A 19,720-nucleotide genomic window follows, 5' to 3' on the forward strand; every position below is an offset into this window, starting at 1 on the left:
GAATTCAAAATCTGTGAACATAACTTTGTTTTAAAAGTAAACACAGGGTCTCCTGCCTGGCTCAGTCAGTGGAACACGTGACTCTTGATCTCGTGGTCTGTGAGTTCGAGCCCCGCGTGGGGCTCTGTGCTGACAGCTCAGAGCCTGGAGCCTGCTTTGGATTTTGTGTCCCCCTCTCTCTCTGCCCCTGCCCTGCTCATGCTCTGTCTCTCACTGTCTCAGAAATGAATAAACATTAAAAAATAATAATAAATAAATAAATTTTTTAAAAGGGTAAAAGTAAACACAAATCCTCGATTCTTTCCAAAGTTATTACTGTGTGTCCTTGACCAAGTTACATGGCCTCTCTGAGCCACCCGTGTTTTCCTCTTCATTCCATAAAATAGGGGAAATATTATCTATCTCACAGGGCTGCAAAGATTAAATAAGAAATGGTATTCAAAGATAGTACTTGAGGGGAGTCTGGGTGGCTCAGTCAGTTAGTTAGGTGTCCGGCTCTCAATAATGGCTCAGGTCATGATCTCATGGTCCGTGAGTTCAAGCCCCATGTCGGGCTCTGTGCTGACAGCCCAGAGCCTGGAGATGCTTCAGATTCTGTCTCCCTCTCTCTCTCTGCCCGTCCCTGCTTGCTCTCTGTCTCTCTCTCAAAAATAATAAACATTAAAAAAAAATTTTTTTTTAATATCACTGCCTAAATACTGGAGCATGCTGTGGGAAAAATAAAATTTAACTTCAAAATCAAGCTTGAAACTGATTGAATGAAAGATGGGGCAAAACACGGAGAGGAGGGCCTTGAAAGTATGGCTGGAATGGGAGAAAGGATGACAAGGGTTTTTATGGAAACTTCTGGCAAGTGCATTATAACTTAAAGAGGCCGAGAACACGGAGTTGCTACAACTCAGAGCACCTGAGATAGGTTAAGGGGTTCACTGCAGTCTGACTGTAACAGCTTTAGTAGGATCCTTTGAAAATTATGTTTTTATAAACACTTTTTCCCCCAAGGAAACAGAGTCACAACATTAATTAATTTAGGGGAAAAGATTTTTAACCTCAAATGCCTGATCACTGCTATGCTGACCCTGAGTCCTTGTTGGATTACCCGTCTGCCCTCTTCTTTTCCAGAACCTGGTGGCCTCCCTTCAGGGAGACCGTGGATTTTCTCAGCAAGACCACAGACAAACCAGAAATGAAGATAAAGACTAAGCATGTCCCAGCACAGACTGGCCGGCCGGTCATTCTACCTGAGCCATACACGGTGTCCCCTGCATGTGGGTTATCAGCTACACACGGTATGGTGACCCTCCTGCCCCACCGCCACCGTGACGCGTCGTGGGTGTGGAGGGAGGGGAGTCCTGCTCAAATCGGATGGACCTAGGAGAAGCAGGAAATGGGCAGGCTAGCATTTCCTCCACTTGTGTCTTTGGCTAATGGGGCTGCAGTGGTGACCCCCGAAATGGGGACAGGTGGTTGTAGAGACGGGGAGCAATCCGATAGATGGTCAGTCAACAACACAATTCAAAACTCAAGATGGCCTGAGAAAACATCACATTAGAAGCAGTACATCAGGCAAGGAAATGAGGGAGGAAATACTGCCTCATCTCTTATTGTCTTGAATCGTGGATTACTGTTCAGCTCTTCAGATTCACTTTTCACTTCAATTTTTTTTAAGTTTATTTCTTTATTTTGTGAGAGACAGAGGCAGGGCGAGTAGGAAGGGGGCAGAGAGAGAGGGAGACAGAGCTGTCAGTGCAGAGCCTGATGTGGGGCTCGAACTCACAAAACCGTGAGATCATGACCTGAGCTGAAACCAAGAGTTGGAGGCTTAACCAGGCGCCCGTTCACTTCAATGTTAAATCAACTTCTGTGATCCAAGGGTACAGCTGGTTATCTTCTGGGTCGCTATATCTTAGTGCCCAGCCCAGCAGCTTGCATGTTATAAATACATAACATATATTTCAACATACATGTTGAATCAATTTGATTTGAGGACGGTCATTCCAAAAACATGCTGAACATGTTAAAGAAAGAAGGGTTCCACGAATGGGCCCAAATTTGTATCTTATCATTTCATCATGGACCTTGGGCGGATGTGGGAATTGACTCAGATTCCATAACATTCCTGGAAAAGAATGCCATGGGCACTTGAACCTCAAAAAGTTGAGACAAGAATAAATTACGTAGAGGCTAACATTGCATTCTGACCCTACGCTCACAAAAATGGTTTAGTAATGGAACAAAACAATCACGCACCAAAAGGAGCTCCTGATGAGTTCAGATGGTGTTTCCAAGTGCGTCTACACAATGGAAGAGGAAATAAATGTAGGTAAATACGGAAGAGTGCCCCACGCTCACACGGCTTTGGGGAAATGACGGAATATAAAATAGGCCCTGTTTTTGTTTTTGTTTTTTTAATTTGTTTGTTTTAGGCAATTTCAGTTTGGGGACCAAGAGTAAGGAAAAAGATATACCCATCAGTTGAGGCAATGACAGAAAGAAAGTAGGTATTTCTAACACTCAGTTTTGCTTTGATCTTTTTTGGAGGGGGGGTGGGGGAGAGCAGAGGAAGGGCAGAAGGAGAAGGAAAGAGAGAACATTTAAGCAGTTTCCACACCCAGCAAGGAGCCAGAAGCAGGGCTTGATCTCACAACCCTGAGATCATGACCTGAGCCAAAATCAAGAGTCAGACGCTCAACTGACGGGAGCCACCCAGATGCCCCTGTTTTGATCTTTCATATCAAGAAGGGAGGTGTTGACACTGAAACTGAACGGACAAAGAGAGCTGGCTGGGAAACGAAGTTCGAGTCACAAAGGGTTCCTTTATAAGAGCTCAAGCATTCTGACTTAAACAAATCACATCTCATGACCCTGACCCAGTTTACCGATGTGACCAAAAGCCAGGCGGTAACCTTCAAGACATTAAGAAAAGTGTAGAGGATGGGGACACGTAAAAGTGTCTTAATTTCTAAGGAGAAAAATAAGGTGGATTCTGGAAACAACACACTCATCCACTTGGATGTGAACTCACGGCAGAATCCTAAAGTGGTTTAATGAAGGGGTCGGTGAGCATTTAGAAAATAAAGCAGCCAATACCGACAAACCTCAGTGGTTCGGCAAAAACTGGCCAGGCTGATCTCGTTTTCTCTTTCGAGAGCATTGTGAGGCAGGTGAGCAAGGAAATGCGGACATGTCTTGGTTTTTGCCACTGGGAAAGTCCTTCCGGGTGTCTGGTGGACAAAGGACTAAAAGTGGGCTTTAAAAGTTGGCTACAGCCGTATACGGTTCTCCCAAAACATAACTTATTGAATAACTACACCCAAAAGGTATTGACCAGGGGCTGCGAGATTCCGTATTTTAGCCTTACCCTAATCAGTATGGATCCACAAGATTAAGACTTCAGAAGAAAAGTTCACCAATTCCATGGGTGACACCAGGCTCGGAAGGAGTGCCAGCCTATGGGACGCAGAATCGTGAATCAAAGGTATCTCTGGAAGCAGCAATGATGCAACAATATTTTAAATTCAAATAAAAAATGAACTCGATAAATTCCAATTTTACAAAATTTCATCGAAAATTCTAATCCTCCACTGTATAGACCCTTGGATACAAACATAGGACGGGGTCTCTGGAAACAAGTCAAGGGACCATCAGACTGTCAAAGAGGACGATAACTTGCCTTGACACAGGTCACAGGAAAAGACCCAGAAGTTATGAAGGGAAAGTGGGAAACGTAGGGTGAAAACAAACTTCCTTGGAGGATGTGCGTGAGAACTGCCTTCACACAGTTGAAGGTCTGTCCTCTGAATGAGAAATCAGACAAGTCCACATAGTCAAGGGGAGACCCCTCCTCGGAGGTCACAGGGACTAGGACTTGGACTCTATTAAAACATTTCTTCTGGGAGCACCTGGGTGGCTCATTCGGTTAAGCGTCTGACTTGGGCTCAGGTTATGATCTCGAAGTTCATGAGTTCAAGCCCCGCCCCGCATCGGGCTCTGTGCTGATGGCTCGGAGCCTGGAGCTGCTTCGGATTCTGTGTCTTCCTCTCTCTCTCTGCCCCTCCCCTACTCGCACTCTCCCTCTCTCTCAAAAATAAATAAACATTTTAAAAAAATTTTTAGGGGCGCCTGGGTGGCTCAGTCGGTTAAGTGTCCGACTTCAGCTCAGGTCACAATCTCGCCACCCGTGAGTTCGAGGCCCGCGTCGGGCTCTGGGCTGATGGCTCGGAGCCTGGAGCTGCTTCGGATTCTGTGTCTCCCTCTCTCTCTCTCTGCCCCTCCCCCACTCGCACTCTATCTCTCTCTCTCAAAAATAAACATTTAAAAAAAAATTTTAAAGACATTTCTTCTAATCTTCACTATCCAAAACTACGATGAGCTGCTGTGTGAGGTAGTGAGGTCACTGCCACTACGCAGCTGAGTGGCCCAGCCAGACGGAGTGGATGCTAAGACACTGAAGGTTCGAGACACTTGGTGTCCATGCCTGGAGTTCATCATGTGGCTTATTCCCTTACCCACGATACCCATGATCTAATGAGGAGGGCAGCGTGGGGGACTGGTTAAAATCTCAGCACCGACCTGCCCAGGTTCGAGTCCCGGCTCTGCCACTTGCTCACCATGTGATCACAATGACTTTGAGCAAGTTAACTGACCACCTCCCCCCCACCCCCGCCCGAACCACAGTTTCCCCATCTGCAAAAGAGGAGGATATGAGCTGCTGTGAAGGTTAAGTGAGTTCATAATGGCCTCACGGCACCCAGACGTGCAACACAGAGCTTGCGATCTATTCTGATTACTCTGCAATCTTTTGGGATCACTCTGAAGGTTCCCGGCTACTGAATCTAGGCACCTGAGCAGACAGGAGAATATCACTAGAAGGTGAGAAAGAGGAGGCAGGTGCTTAGGGATTACTGCAAACAGAGAGAACAGCACAGCAGGGAGCGGGAGGGAGAAGCCAGAGACCTTTCTCCTCTGGTGGAGATTTCCATCCCCGGGGCCACCCTTAAGACGCCAGCCGCTGTCCCGTCTTTTGTGGTCGGTAAGAGTCTGAGGGACGGAGGCTGGAGTCTAGGGAGCAGCCTGCACTGAAGTTGGCATTGGCTTCTCGGGCTCCTCTCCCAGATCCACGATGCGGATGGCGTTTTCCTTCTTGGAAAGCCAGAAGGCAGGGTAGACCGGCTCCGAAAACTCGCACTCAAACTTGTGAACCAGAGTCATGGCGTCAGACTCCACGCCGTAGAAGGCCAGGATCCCTCCCGGAAAGTCGACGTAGATCCCCAGCCTCCGGAAAGGCCTGGCTTTGAGCGGGGTCTCCGTGTCACTGTGCCAGGCTGCGAACTCCTTCCCATTCCAGTGGAGGCTCCAGGAGAAGTCGTTCCCCGAGATGCAACCGTTGTGCTCATTCCCCTTCCGGTCGATGCCTCTGCAGGTGAGGCCAACATAGGTGCCCGCCCCGGAGGCCTCTACCTCAAAATAGTACCTGCGCAGGTACAGGCTCTGCTGCGACAGCACCTGCCGCCAGTGCACAAACCTGCTGGGGAGGTCCGGGTAGGGATGCTCCCAGGGCGTGGTGTTGGTGACCTTGCGATTGTCCTCCTGCAGCCGGAGATACCTGTGGGCCGTGTCCGGGTCAAACGAGATGTCACATGCATCTGGGGAGGTACAGAAGGGCAGGAACTGACGGCGGATTCGGACGGAACACTTCAAACCCAGCCTCCCAAGCATGAGAAAACACCTCTCTCTGCCTCTCTGTTTACTGGGGCGACTGTCCAGCCCCCCACCCCCCCCACCCCCCCGGGAAAGAGGTGGGCGAAAACCAAAACAGAAAGAACTCAAATCACTCCACTTCCTTCCTTTCTGAAGATCAAATCGCCGGGCATTTGCTGTATTATTTGCTGAGCTGAATCAAGACACAAAATCCACGGATTCATTCACTCTCTCGCCCATTCATTCATTCATTCATTCATCCAACAAATATGTGTCGAAGGCCAGACACTCTTCTTCTCGGTGTGGGCCAGGGCTGGTGGAAATACGCACTCACCCACCCACACGCGATTCTTTCGTTATGTATTTATTTATTTTTAGATGTGCATTTATTTATTTTGAGAGAGAGAGAGCGAGCAGGGGAGGGGCAGAGAGTGAGGGAGACAGAAGCCCAACCAGGCCCCGCGCTGTCAGCACAGAGCCTGACGTGGGGTTCGAGCCCATGAACCGTGAGATCATGACCTGGGCCAAAATCAAGCGTCAATGCTTAACTCACTGAGCCACCCAGGTGCCCCTTTTCATTTTTTTTTTTTTAATTGACCAATATTTAGCCTGGTGATTGCTCAAACGTTCCCTCAAAACCATCCTCTCGTCAACCCCGGAGAATAAAGATAATAATGGCACCTCTAGGCACCCAGTTGCTCAAGTCACGCTCAAGTTATTTTTGAAATGTCTCTGTCCCCATCCTCACCCCCCACCTGGCTCCTCCCTCCTCTCCACCTGCCCCCACCCACAGGCAGCATCAAGCCCTGTAGATCCCACTTCTGTCCAGCCCACTGCTTCACCCCCGATCTAGTCCAGAACAGGCTCTTTGCCGGCCCCTCGGCCGTGACCTCCTTCCGGCCCTTCTCCACAACAGAGCCACAGGGTATGTTTCAGGGTACAGGCTAAGGTAAATCATGTCACCCCAGCTTAAAGACCTTTGATGGGGCCCTCTGCCCACAGAATAAAGCAGTGACCCCCTCACCCCCACCTGCACAGCCACGCGTGACTGGCCCTGGCCTGCGTCTCCAGCCGCATCTCCTGCCCTCTGCCCCTTGACTGCCACACTCCAGCCACCCTGACCTCAGAAGCACACAACACTGAGCCCTTTAGCACAGACCATTTCCATCTGCGACATGATCATCGCCGACCCTGAGCCTAGGTCATTCCTACCGATCCTTTCAAATGGTAGCTAACGGTACATGTCCTCAAAGAGGCCCTCTGTGACCATAATCTGGGGCAGATGACTCCCCATCACTTTCTCTCGGAGCACTCTGGCCGTTTAAACTTCATGGTGCTCAACAAAATGTGTATAATCCATTTATTTGTGTGTTTGTTTCGTGCCTGTCTTCCTTCCAGTCTATAAACTCCACATGTCACATGGGACTCTATCTTGGGCTCTTATATTTTCCAAGTGAATTGGCATATTCAAGCCTATTTAAATTCCAGGGACGCCTGGGTGGTTCAGTCGGTTAAGCACCTGACTCCTGATTTCCACTCAGATCATGATCTCATGGTTTCGGGGGATGGAGCCCCACGTCGGGCTCTGCGCTGACATCCCTGCTTGGGATTCTCTCTCTCTCTCTCTCTCTCTCTCTCTCTCTCCCTCCCTCTCTTTCTCTGCCCCTCCCCTGCTTGCACTAGCTCTGGTTCTCTATCTCTCTTTCAAAAATAAATAAACTTTTTTTTTTTTTTAAAAAGGGAGTCATTTGGTAACTAACCAGGATCTTCAAAAGTGCCAAGGTCACGAAAGACAAAGAAAAACTAAGGGACTGGACCCAGACTGGGAGAGACTAAGGAGGCATGGAAACATTTGTGATCCTGGATCAGACTATGGGCCAGAAAAAGGACACTGGTTGGAGCACTTGGTGAAACACTTGAATAAATTCTGTAGATGAGCTTATAGCAGTGTGCCAATGTCCACTTCCTGGTTTCGGTCAACGCGCTGTAATTACACAAAGCGTTAACGTTTGGAGAAGCTGGATGAAAGGTCGACGGGAATTCTTTGTCCTATTTTTGCAACGTTTTTGTAAATTTGAAATTGCCTCAAACGTGAAAAGTAAAAAAATAACCTTTTCATTAAATTCTTTATATGTCCCATTTAGGGATACACCTGGGGTTGCGAGAACCTGAAACTTAGTGAGAGATGGTGCTCTTGGGGCGCCTGGGGGGCTCCGTCGGTTAAGAGTCTGACTTCGGCTCAGGTCACGACCTCATGGGTTCATGGGTTCGAGCCCCGCGTCGGGCTCTGTGCCGACAGCTCGGAGCCTGGCGCCTGCTTCGGATGCTGTGTCTCCCTCGCTCTCTGCCCCTCCCCCCCTTGTGTGCATGCTCTCTCTCTCTCTCTCTCTCTCTCTCTCTCAAAAATAAACATTAAAAAATTCTTTAAAAATTTTTAGAAGAACAAAAGAGAAAGATGGGGTTCGTGCTTCACCAGAGCATTACGCTGACGTCGATGAGTGGGGAAGAGGAAGCTGTTCACAACTTACACTGGAGGAACTGGTGCCGGGTGCTGGGCTCAGGTTTTGAGGTCCAGTACTTGCGCTGGACCACGGCAGACACTTGAGTTCTGATATCATATTCCTCTAGAAAAATCAGAGGGTTATGAATGCACACCTGTCCAGGTGGTCAGGAGAACCTAAGAAGCAGGACTTCCCAGCCACTCTTCCCCGGGCTCCCTGGGGGAAGGACTGGACTCCAGTCATGTCAGAGAGAGCTCTGCCCAATGGGCCACATTTCTCTCATGGGTGAAGCATAATACGCTGGAGAAAGATCCCAGACTGGCTTGGATTCCACTTAAAAGTACAGGCATTCACAACCTCAAAAACGCAAGCCAACTGCACGATGTAACGTACTCGACGTCTCTGGGCCTCAATCGCAAAATAAAATCATCAAAGTAAGCGTCCATTAGCGACGTGGCCCGGCCCAAGGACGGCTTTGAAAATGAGACACTCCCCCTGATTTCCCCCGCTCTCCCCTGGCCGTCCCTCACCTTCCCCACCAACCACTCTGAGAAACACTCATGCCACAGCCCACGGCCCGGACAGCTTCTCACCCTCCTTGGAGAAATCCTGGAGCTGGGCCTTGTAGTTCTGTAGCAACTGGATTAAGTGATCAGTGGAGTCTGTGATGACCTTGCGGATGCCCGAGAGCTTATCCTTGAGTCCTATGTAAACACTCGGGAAGGCACCGTCCTCAGTGTTCTTAAACTTGCAGTACTCCTGCAGGTGAAGAAAACACGGCAGAACGTGCCTTGATCTCTGCATTTCTGACACTGCTCCCATTACACCACTGGCTGCATCTGTAAAATGCGTTGATGGTAAGGTGCCCTTCAGAGAGCAAGTCTATGTAACATATCTAGCTCAGGACCTAACAACACAGAAGGTGTTTCTTTCTTAAACCGGGGACGTGGGCTTTTAAAAATCAAGAGACACCGGGGCGCCTGGCTGGCTCTCTTGGTGGAGCATGAGACTCTTGGTCTCGGGGTTGTAGGTTTAGAGCCCTATGCGGGGTGTGGAGGTTACTTAAAAATAAAACTTTCAGGGGCGCCTGGGTGGCTCAGTCGATTAAGCGTCCGACTTCGGCTCAGGTCGTGATCTCGCGGTCTGTGAGTTCGAGCCCCACGTCGGGCTCTGTGCTGACAGCTCAGAGCCTGGAGCCTGCTTCACATTCTGTGTCTCCCTCTCTCTGCCCCTCCCCCGTTCATGCTCTGTCTCTCTCTGTCTCAAAAATAAATAAACGTTAAAAAAAAATTTTTTTTAATAAAACCTTTAAAAAAAAAAGAATAGGGGCGCCTGGGGGGCTCAGTCAGTTAAGCATCTGACTTCAGCTCAGGTCGTGATCTCACAGTTCATGAGTTTGAGCCCCACATCGGGCTCTGTGCTGACAGCCTGGAGCCTGCTTGGGATTCTGTCTCTCCCTCTCTCTGCCCCTCCCCTGCTTGTGCTCTCTCTCTCTCTCAAAATAAATAACTTAAAAAAAAATTTCTTTTTACAAGTTACACATTTTAACATTGTATGTGGAGTTTAGCACCATGCATGAGAAAAGTGATATTTTAAATCAGTGGGGGCAAAAGTGGGTTATTCAACACATGCTGTCGTTTCAAACGGGTCGGTCGCAATTTGGAGAAGAAGAAGTTGACTTTCTACATAAATAACTTACACGCAAATATATTTCATGCATCTTAAAGTTTTTAAGTTAAAGTCCTACAAGGAGGAAAGAAAAAAGAAAAATTATGTCCTCTCTGGGGAAACTCGTGACGTGAGAAGCCAAACATTCATTCCTATTTTCTTTGTTTTGATATTGGAAAGCAAAGGAACTGACAAAGACATTCCGTTAGTATTTTTGTCTTTCTCTCCCTGCTTTTCTTTCTCGTTAAAGGGTTAACTATGGTTGTCTTTGGGTGGTGGGAGCCTGGGTGATTGTTTCCTTTCATATTTTCCAAGAGTTTTTTTTTTTCCACAACAAACATCTATATTTGTCGTAACTAGAGGGGAATTTTTTTCAAAAGTGCAATCAGTGGGGCACCTGGGTGGCTCAGTCAGTTGAGCAAACGACTTCGGCTCAGGTTATGATCTCGCGGTCCGTGAGTTCGAGCCCCGCATCGGGCTCTGTGCTGACAGCTCAGAGCCTGGAACCTGCTTCGGATTCTGTCTCTCTCTCTGTCCCTCCCCTTCTTATGCGCGCTCTCTCTCTCTCTCTCTCTCTCTCTCTCTCAAAAATAAATAAACATTAAAAAATTTAAAAAAAAATTATTTGGGGGCCCCTGGCTGGCTCTGTGGGTAGACCATTTGACTCTTGATCTCGGGGTGGTGAGTTCGAGGCCCACATTGGCCATAGCGTTTACTGAAGAAAAATAAATCAAAACAAATTTTTTTCAGTTATTTTTAGGGATATTAGACTAGCAGGAGCCTCGAAAGTTATTGACTCTGAGCTGATTATCTGGTAAATGAGGAATTTGAGACCCAGAAAAGTTAACTGACTTGGTTATACGCTGCCCGGCTATCTAGTGACAGATCTGAGAGGATGGAATTTACACCCAGTCCCTGCAAGATGACATGTCCTTAGGTCTGGCCCTAATGGCATGTGGCTTAGCGAATACTGCGTGGCCCCGTGATGAAAGTCTCGTCTCCTCTGCCTGCCCGGCTTTCCTCAATCAACCAGCACACGCAGCCCCTCTCTGAAAGGCAAGAGGTTCCCCAGCCTCACCCCTGCCGGGCATACTGATATCAGCTCACTCCTCTCTCATCTGAAATTCTCCACTGGTGGTGTTGGTGACTTCACGTAGAAGAACAAAGTTCTCTCGCAGTCAGATGCCTGCCTGGCCCCGTGAGCCTCATTTCCATCACTATGTGCCCAGCAGCCTACGCCCCCTCCTTGTGAAAGCACCTAATTCCCCACATCACTGGTGCTTTCTTTTTTATTTTTTTAATGTTTATTTATTTCTGAGACAGAGAGAGAGAGAGAGAGACAGAGCATGAGCGGGGGAGGGGTAGAGAGCGAGGGAGACACAGAATCAGAGGAAGGCTTCAGGCTCCCAGCTGTCGGCACAGAGCCCGATGCGGGGCCTGAACCCACGAACCGTGAGATCGTGACCTGAGCCCAAGTCGGTCACTCAACCAACTGAGCCACCCAGGCGCCCCGGTGGTGCTTTCTCAAACCTCCCTGCCTGAGCACAGGCTGTTCTGTCTCTTTGGACATGACTTCTCTTCCATGACCCAGTTCCAGTCTCCCACTCTGGGAAGTCTTCCTTTCCGCTCCTGTATTCCTGTTCTCTGCTAACACCTACTTCTCTCCGGTCCCACAGCGCCCCGTGCACCCCATTTATCGAAGAGCAGTTCTAGGGGCTCCCGGGTGTCTCGGTCGGTCGAGCACCAGACCCTTGTTTTAGGCTCAGGTCACGATCTCGCGCTTCGGGAGCTCCAGCCCCGCGTCAGGCTCCGCGCCTCCAGCAAGGAACCTGCTTGGGATTCTCTCCCCCTCTCTGCCCCTCCTGCTCTCTCTCCTCTCTCTCTCTCAAAATAAATAAGTTTTAAAAAGAGCAGTTCTAGTCCCGCATTCCCCACATCTGGCACAGACCCAGCAGAGCGAGGAGAGCACCAGGGATGGGTGCCTCGGGCCCCGCCCCCGCCCGCACCTCCAGGAAGAGGACGGTGTTACTGATGGAGGCAATGCTCTCCAGCTCCTGCCTCCTCCTCTCCATCTGTGCGCTCCTGTGCTCCAGATGCGTCCGGATGCCGCTGGCCTGGCTCAGTGCGGCTTGCTCCTTCTCCTCCAAGAAGAGCATCACGTCGGTCTGGGCCTTCCTCACGGCAGCAAGCAGCTCCCCAAACTGCTCCTCGGCCACCGCCTTCACCTCTGACACTGACACCTGGTGAGGGAGGGGGCGGCGAAGAAGATGTTAGCAAGGCTTCGACTTTATCGAAGCTCCACACACAGACCCGTAAAGCCGAGCAACCCACAACCTGGGGAGCAATTTTCTATAACAAAAGGCGGCCTTGGGGGCGCCTGGGTGGCTCAGTCAGTTAAGCGTCTGACTTTGGCTCAGGTCGTGATCTCGCGGTTGGGGAGTTCCAGCCCCGCATGGGGCTCTGTGCTGACCACTCAGAGCCCGGAGCCTGCTTCAGATTCTGTGTGTCTCTCTCTGCCCCTTCCCTGCTCGTGCTCTCTTTCTCTATCTCAAAAATGAATAAACATTAAAAAAAAATTTTTTTAAGCAGCCTTGGGGCCCCTGTGTGTCTCAGTCGGTTAAGTATCTGACTTCAGGTCAAGTCGTGATTTCGCGGTTCGTGGGTTCAAGCCCCGTGTCGGCTCTGTGCTGACAGCTCAGAGCCCGGAGCCTGCTTCAGATTCTGTGTCTCCCTCTCTCTCTGCCCCTTCCCTGCTCGTGCTCTGTCTCTTTCTCTATCTCAAAAATGAATAAACATTTAAAAAAAATTTTTTTAAGCAGCCTTGAGGCCCCTGGGTGTCTCAGTCGGTTAAGTATCCGACTTCAGGTCAAGTCGTGATTTCGCGGTTCGTGGGTTCAAGCCCCGTGTCGGGCTCTGTGCTGACAGCTCAGAGCCTCCTGGAGCCTGCTTCAGATTCTGTGTCTCCCTCTCTCTCTGCCCCTTCCCCGCTCGCATTCTGTCTCTCTCCCTCTCAAACGTAAATAAACATTAAAATAATTTTGTTAATAAAAAATAAAAAAAAATTTAAAAGGCAGCCTTTTATTCTCATATGAATCCTAGGTTCCTGGAAAAAAAAAAAGGATTTACTTTTCAGGGTGCAGGTACTTACACACCATCATCTCTCTTACGTTTGATGATCTCTGAGACCCGCCCCCGCCCCCCCCCCCAAACCCCCAGCTCTGACAGTCTGGGGTTACTGTTCAAGTTTCTGAAACTGATTTTCCTACCAGGGCAGTGCATGCATACTTGAGAATTACATTTCTGGTGGTAAACTACTAGGTTGGCCGCTTTGTACAAGTCAGTAGCGTGAATTCGCTCTCTCAGGATTTCATTACGTCGGGTTAAACCGCCCGCTGAGCCCATCAGAACCAAGAGCACATCCATCTAAGCGTGTGGTGTCTCCTCCAAGCACAAAATGTTTAGGGGCTTAGGCGCCTGAGCACAGCAGGATGAGCATACGTGTGTAGAACGGAATGTGACGTCCGAATAAAATACAGACCAAAGCCCCTGTGATGAACAGGAAGGGTTTGCACGACGGTATTTGTGCGTGTCTGCACGTGCCCTCTATCCTTCCAGAGGAGGAACAGCCTTTATAAAATGCCTTCAGTCAATATCGTGTTTCTAACCTCAATCCAAGTGCAAATCGTTCCTCGGCACCGGTGCTGACAGCCCCCTCTGATGCTGTCCCATTTCATCTCATTGCACAAACATGATCACCTTACTAAACTTCATCTAGCGGTCTTGGACACACTTTCCTTTGCTCCTATTCCCTTGACCTCACGCCACAGCCCAGAGCTCGTTCTCTGCCTGCCTCAGTCTCCCCCATTGTCCCCACCCAGGCCGATCCCATCTGAGAGCAATCTGAGCAACCCCTCCAGGTGCTCTTTTCGGTTTCTCCTCCTGAGAGCGAGAGTAAGGACGCTCCCTGGGCATCCACGGGGAGCCAAAACAGGTGCCTCAGCACTCAGTCCCCCGGCAGGGAAGATGGGGGCAGGGGAGGAGGAGAATAAGGGGGGGACTGGTAAGGAAAGGACTCCAAAAGGATGACGCCCTTGGTCCGGGGCATGTGGAAGCCTTAGGTTTGGAGGGAGATGGGGAGAAATGATGACACCGGGTAACAGGACCTCTGCTTGGACAGAGACCCTGCTTGGCCAAGACTCAGGTACGCAGCCCACAGGAATGCCTAGTGGCGGCTGAATCTTTGATCTGATGGTGAAAGGAGGAAGGAGGAGGGGAAAGGAAGCAAGGGCCATCTTAAATTAACTAGGGGTGGGGAGCTGGGTAGAGCCTCTCTCTACATTGTCATTTTTATGCCAACTGCCCCATCATCTATTGGCTTCCTCCACGTTGGAGAAGCTGAATGGAACTGGAAACAAATGAGCTGGTAATTGGGGCTAAGTAAGAAGGCAGATGGGAAGGTCTTCTCCAAACTCAAGCACAGACCGGAAAGAGCCCGTGGAGAACAGCAGCTGTCACGTACGTGCCTGACATTAAGTTTGTCGTCCCTGAAGCGTCCATTTATTTTTTTATGTTCATTTATTTATTTTTAAGGGAGAGAGAGTGAGCAGGGGAGGGACAGAGAGAGAGGGAGACAGAGAATCTCAAGCAGGCTCCACAGTGACAGCACAGAGCCCAGTGCAGGGCTCACACTCATGAGCCATGAGATCACGACCTGAGCCAAAATCAAGAGTTGGCAGTTTAACCGACTGAACCACCCGGGCGCCCCTGAAGCATCCATTTCAAAAGACATCCGCCTGGAATAAACATTGCCAGCTGTGTGGCACGGCTTCAAGCAAAACAACCAGATAAGGAATCAGGCCACCCTCACTCAGGAAGCTCCCCCTTTCAGAAATCCCTGGCAGAACCGAAATAACTGCCCCTTGAGTGACCTCACTTCTTCCCGAGCCCATATTCCTATTCTCATGCTTTAAATAAGCCAGTAAGGAGTGAACCGCGCATGACACCCTAGACACCACCCTTGACCCCAATAAAGGCAGACCCCAGGTCTGCAGTTTCTCCCCTCCTCTCTCTCTGCCGGCCACCTCATGGTGTCACCATGTGACCTTCAGGCAGCAGTCTGTGTCCTCCATGACCTCCGAGTAATAAATCTTGTTCTTCAGAATTCCCTGATCGGGGGTGCCTGGCTGGTTCAGTTGGTTAAGCATCTGACTCTTGATTTCGGCTCGGGTTATGATCCTGGGGTCATGGGATCAAGTCTCGCATCAGACTTCACACTGAGCATGGAGCCTACTTGGGATTCTATCATTCTCTCTCTCTCTCTCTCTCTCTCTCTCTGCCCCTCTCCCCCATCCAAACTCTTTCTTTTTCTCTCTCTAATAATAATAGGAAGAAGACAGGGGAGGAGGAAGAGGAGGAGGAGGAGGAGGAGGAAGAGGGGAAGGAGAAGGAGAAGTAGTAGTAGAACCATGACAAGTTTCTCATAGAAGTCTAAAGACAGACTTCAGGGTCCCAATCCCCTCTCCTCCACCAAGGCCTTCCTGAGAAAGGGCGGTGGAGGAGAGGCCTCAATTGATGTTGGCAGACTGACTCTGCTGCTGTCCTATGTGACCTCTCATTCCTAAACTGTTTCATGGAGAAATACTTCTTCCTTGCATGTAAATGGAATGTGCAAAGCATATCACTTACTGCCCAAATGATGACAAATGAAGACTGAAGAGAGGAGGGGCCACAAACCTACCAAAAAACCAAAGTTAATGGTTTAAAGAGGTTGAGGACGGTGCACAAGCCTGTACACGTCCCGAGTTTCTTAGGTCCAGGGAGAAATAATGCCAGGTCGTCCTGTTCCATCCATCTGGGGGCACCAGGCAAGTCTTGTCATCTGTCTGTGTGTTCATGTCCCTTGTACTTGGTGGCCATTGTGATAACTACCTCCCCAAGTTACCACACAATTATGAGACGAGCTGAGTAGGGATCAAACTGTCTGAAAAATAAAGGGCTAGAGAAAAGGCAAGATGCTCCATGTGGTTCTCTAGATTATCCTGAGCCTGGAAATCAACAATTCTGAAGGTGTATAAGACTTTAAGGGAACAACTATCTTTCTTCTTTTCATAAGTTGATGTGGATGCGAAAGAGGTATTGATCATTGACAGCTAGTTATCTGTAAACATTGAGAAGGAGAAAATTAAGTTGAAATGGATGGATGGATGGATGGATGGATGGATGGATGGAAAGATGGATGGATGGATGGATGGATGGATGGAAAGATGGATGGATGGATGGAAGGAAGGAAGGAAGGAAGGAAGGAAGGAAGGAAAGATGGATCGAATCATTCATGGTATACAAAGATGCTGCTGCTGACTCACTACCATAGCTTAGGCGTTTGGGGTTCTCTTCTGAGTGATGGTTATTGGCTTTCCACTACTGAGAAATATTTGTGGAACTGTTTGGCTCTATTTACACTGTATATGGAAAATGGCCATATACGAGACAGACTAAAACTAAGTCGCCGGGCACACCATTGGCCGTATCAAGTCACCATCCACTAATCAAGCAGTTCTCCACTCTTTTTTCTGGCTGCCAGGACACAGGACTGGTGACATTCACATGCAAAACACTCTCCCATGATGGAAGAAACCCAGACTCTGCCTGATTCCTGGAGTTCTACCCCCTCTGCTCCTACACACACCCCTTTCTCCTAGTCAGAAAAGCATATGCAAATGTAAAAACAGGAATGTTGTTATTATAGGATTAGACTTGCTCTGCTCTGTATTATTAAAAACTCAATCACTTGCCGTCTAGAATCTTAAACTAATTTCATAGCAAAAGCTGACAGCGAGGTGAGGCTATCCCGTGGCGTAGCCAATCGTATCCATACCTATAATCCCCATCCGCCGAGAAACGCCAAGGTGCCCATGGACAGGGAGGCTGGGCCTGTGACCCCATGTCCCACAACCCCAGATGGGCCAGCCTTACCAAAACGGATTTGTGGTTGGCTTGGAGCCTGGCGATGGCGTTTTCATTCAACCTGAGTTTCCGTTCCAGCTCTAACTGGGTGTCCCGAAGTTCAGCCTGAGGAGAAGGAAGAACAAGTCACAGAGTGCACCCAGAATGTCCCCCGGAACGATGTACTATTCACTCTTGTCCCATGGAAAGGAGACTCTGACCTTGGGAGCTGCCTCAGAAGCCAGCCTGGAGGGACCGAAATCCACAGGAAGGGTAAGCTGTGGGCCAGCACCTCCTGGGGCCGAACTTGGCACAGATCCCCTAAAAAGGCGGTGAGCACGTCTGCTGTGCGGCAACTGGCCGTCACTTCAAGCATTTAGGTGGATCACCTCCTGTCGTCCCGAGCACACCCACAGCAGGTAAACACCATTACCTCCATCTCACAGATGATACCGTGAAGCCACCTAATCAAGGTCACACAGTCCATCAGTGCGGTGGAGCCCAGCCCCCCTGCCCCCGGAATAACCGTACAAGGAGTACGAGCTGGAGCCAAGGGCAGGGACCCCAGGTTTTCTACTTGGCAGTGGAAAATCTACTTAGCGCCTCTTGACTTCCACTGCCTCACCTGTGAAATCGGGATAACTGAGGCACCTCACTCATGGGGGTTTTGTGAGGATCGAATGACACAGCGGGCGTGACTGTGAACTTGCCCCTGTAGCTGGCACGCTGCTCGTGCTCCACCAACGTCAGTGAGGCCTTCGTGGTCGCCCCTTCTTGTCCCGGGTGGTGCCACCATGGCTGTGTCCCATCACGCGCTCATCACACCTGGAGGCAGGCAGAGCGAGCCCTCCCGCCCAAGCCAAGTGCCTGCCCGAGAACCTCGGGTTTGCCCACCCCGATCCCCACCACCTGCTTCACTCTTCCTGCCGGAGACTCCCCGAGCACCTTTCTGCCAAGAAGTGTGCCAACACATAAAGCCGAAACCTTTGCAACCTTCAAAGGCCCGACCACAAGGGCATGAATCGGCACAAAAAGAATAGTTTTAACTGCTTTCAACAGGTTCTGTCTGCGTTTGAAGCTGTGTGTCATTTGGCCCTAAGGGAACTCAGAGGGCATAAATGCTCTCTGCTTTTTCCTACAGAAACTTGGGGGCGGATTCCAGGCCCCCTTGTGAGGGTATAGGGAGGCAGGAAGGAGGCTTTGTCCCCCACTGCAAGGGGCAGGTAACTCCTTTGCTTTGTTTTATTTTGTTTCCTTTTGCTCAGGACCTGGGATGCTGACTTGGAACTGAGGGAGCCTCACGACCTCCCCACCCCAGACCTATTTGGAGGCGGAGGGAGGGTCTGGCCTTTTGGGAGCAGTCATGGAATCCTGGTCTATCTAAATGGCTTACACAGGGGCGCCTGGGTGGTTCAGTCGGTTAAGCGTCTGACTTCGGCTCAGGTCATGATCTCACGGTTCACGGGTTCGAGCCCCGCGTCCGGCTCTGTGCTGACAGCTCAGAGCCTGGAGCCTGCTATAGATTCTCTCTCTCTCTCTCTCTCTCTCTCTCTCTGCCCCTCCCCTACTTGTGCGCTCGCTCTCTCGCTCTCTCTCTCTCTCTCTCTCAAAAACAAATAAACATTAAAAGAAGTAAATAAATGAAAGGCTTATACAGTGACCTGTCCCAGGGAAGGGGAGAAATGTGACGTGCTTGTTTAAAGGTGGTAGGAGACAGAGCGGAAACACAGCCTGGCAGCGGACGACACGGGCAGCCCCAACCTGATGTGGAGCACAGGGACGCTCCCAGAGAGGAGCCGGGGAATGGGCCTTCTCCGTTGCCTGCAGACTGCCATAAAAGGAGAAAAGGACTCCTGACTACCTAAGTGGGGACCTCTCTGAGTGAGTCACCCCAGGGGAAGGCGCTGGGATTACCACAAAAGGTGGGGCCGCTTGGGGAGACCTGTATCTCCAGTTAATCCTGTTCCTAGAAAATGACAGGGTGCCCCAGGCTCTGGCTTTAGGGTTTCCCAAGATGTCATCTGTACACACTTCCGGGGGGGGGGGGGCAGGGTGGACCCCGCACAAAAGCCAGACAGTGGCGTCAATGACTGAAGACAGTCCTAGACAGGATGGCACTGTCTACATCAGCAAGGTAATGACAAATGTACAAGAGGCACAGTATTTGGAGTGTTGAGACCCGCCATTGCTGGTTATGTGATCTCTCCATGTCAGTGCATTTTTTTTTAATTTATTTTGTTTTTATTTTCTTTTTGAGAGAGAGAGAGAGACAGACAGAGACGGAGCGCGAGCAGGGGAGGGGCAGAGAGAGAGGGAGACACAGAATCCGAAGCAGGCTCCAGGCTCCGAACTGTCGGCACAGAGCCCGACGCAGGGCTCAAACTCATGGACCGTGAGATCATGACCTGAGCTGAAGTTGGATGCTTAACTGACTGAGCCACCCCAGCGTCCCTCCCTGTCAGATCATTTAGCGTCTCCTCTGGTTCAGGGCCACAAGAATAGGTTAACAGAATTGTTCTTGTGGAAGGTAGCACCCAGAGCTCAGGGGTCAGACTTCAGGTCAGGGGTGCAGGTAGGAATAGCGGAGGGAAGGCGAAGGGAGAAGAAAATTCCAGGTGGTGTCGGTTCCTTTGTATTTCCATCCACACAACGTTGGTTGGTCGTTCTGGAGAGTTTGCACTTGGTAGCACAAGAGTTCTACCCGGGCTGACTCCATTCCTCAGTGGATTGGTCAGAACCTACTACATGCCAGTCCAGCCAAACAGAACATCCTCCCTGAGATATACACCCTGGTAGAATGTCTAAGGAAAAACAAGTTATGTAATAATACTGAGTCCAAAACATTTCTCAGAACTCCCAGAAGAAATTCTTTTCCTGAGTGGCCTCCAATCATCTGCCTTTTGGCTACC

General features: G+C 49.9%; 1 protein-coding gene across 3 annotated transcripts in view; it reads right to left on the reverse strand.

Moving 5' to 3' along the window:
• Positions 1-4,757: 4,757 nt before the first annotated feature.
• The window catches only part of TRIM16 (tripartite motif containing 16), a 41,654-nt gene continuing 26,691 nt past the window's right edge, over positions 4,758-19,720 (reverse strand). For all 3 annotated transcript variants that reach the window (XM_043583183.1, XM_043583184.1, XM_043583182.1), the window contains 5 exons: positions 16,842-16,937; positions 11,876-12,109; positions 8,795-8,960; positions 8,229-8,324; positions 4,758-5,645 (listed from right to left, as the gene is read on the reverse strand). In XM_043583183.1, the coding sequence (XP_043439118.1) occupies positions 5,062-5,645; positions 8,229-8,324; positions 8,795-8,960; positions 11,876-12,109; positions 16,842-16,937 (1,176 nt within the window). In that variant the 3' untranslated portion in view covers positions 4,758-5,061. The remainder of the gene's footprint in view (positions 5,646-8,228; positions 8,325-8,794; positions 8,961-11,875; positions 12,110-16,841; positions 16,938-19,720) is intronic.

This window comes from Prionailurus bengalensis, chromosome E1 (assembly GCF_016509475.1).
Source record: "Prionailurus bengalensis isolate Pbe53 chromosome E1, Fcat_Pben_1.1_paternal_pri, whole genome shotgun sequence".
Classification (NCBI taxonomy): Eukaryota; Metazoa; Chordata; class Mammalia; order Carnivora; family Felidae; genus Prionailurus; species Prionailurus bengalensis.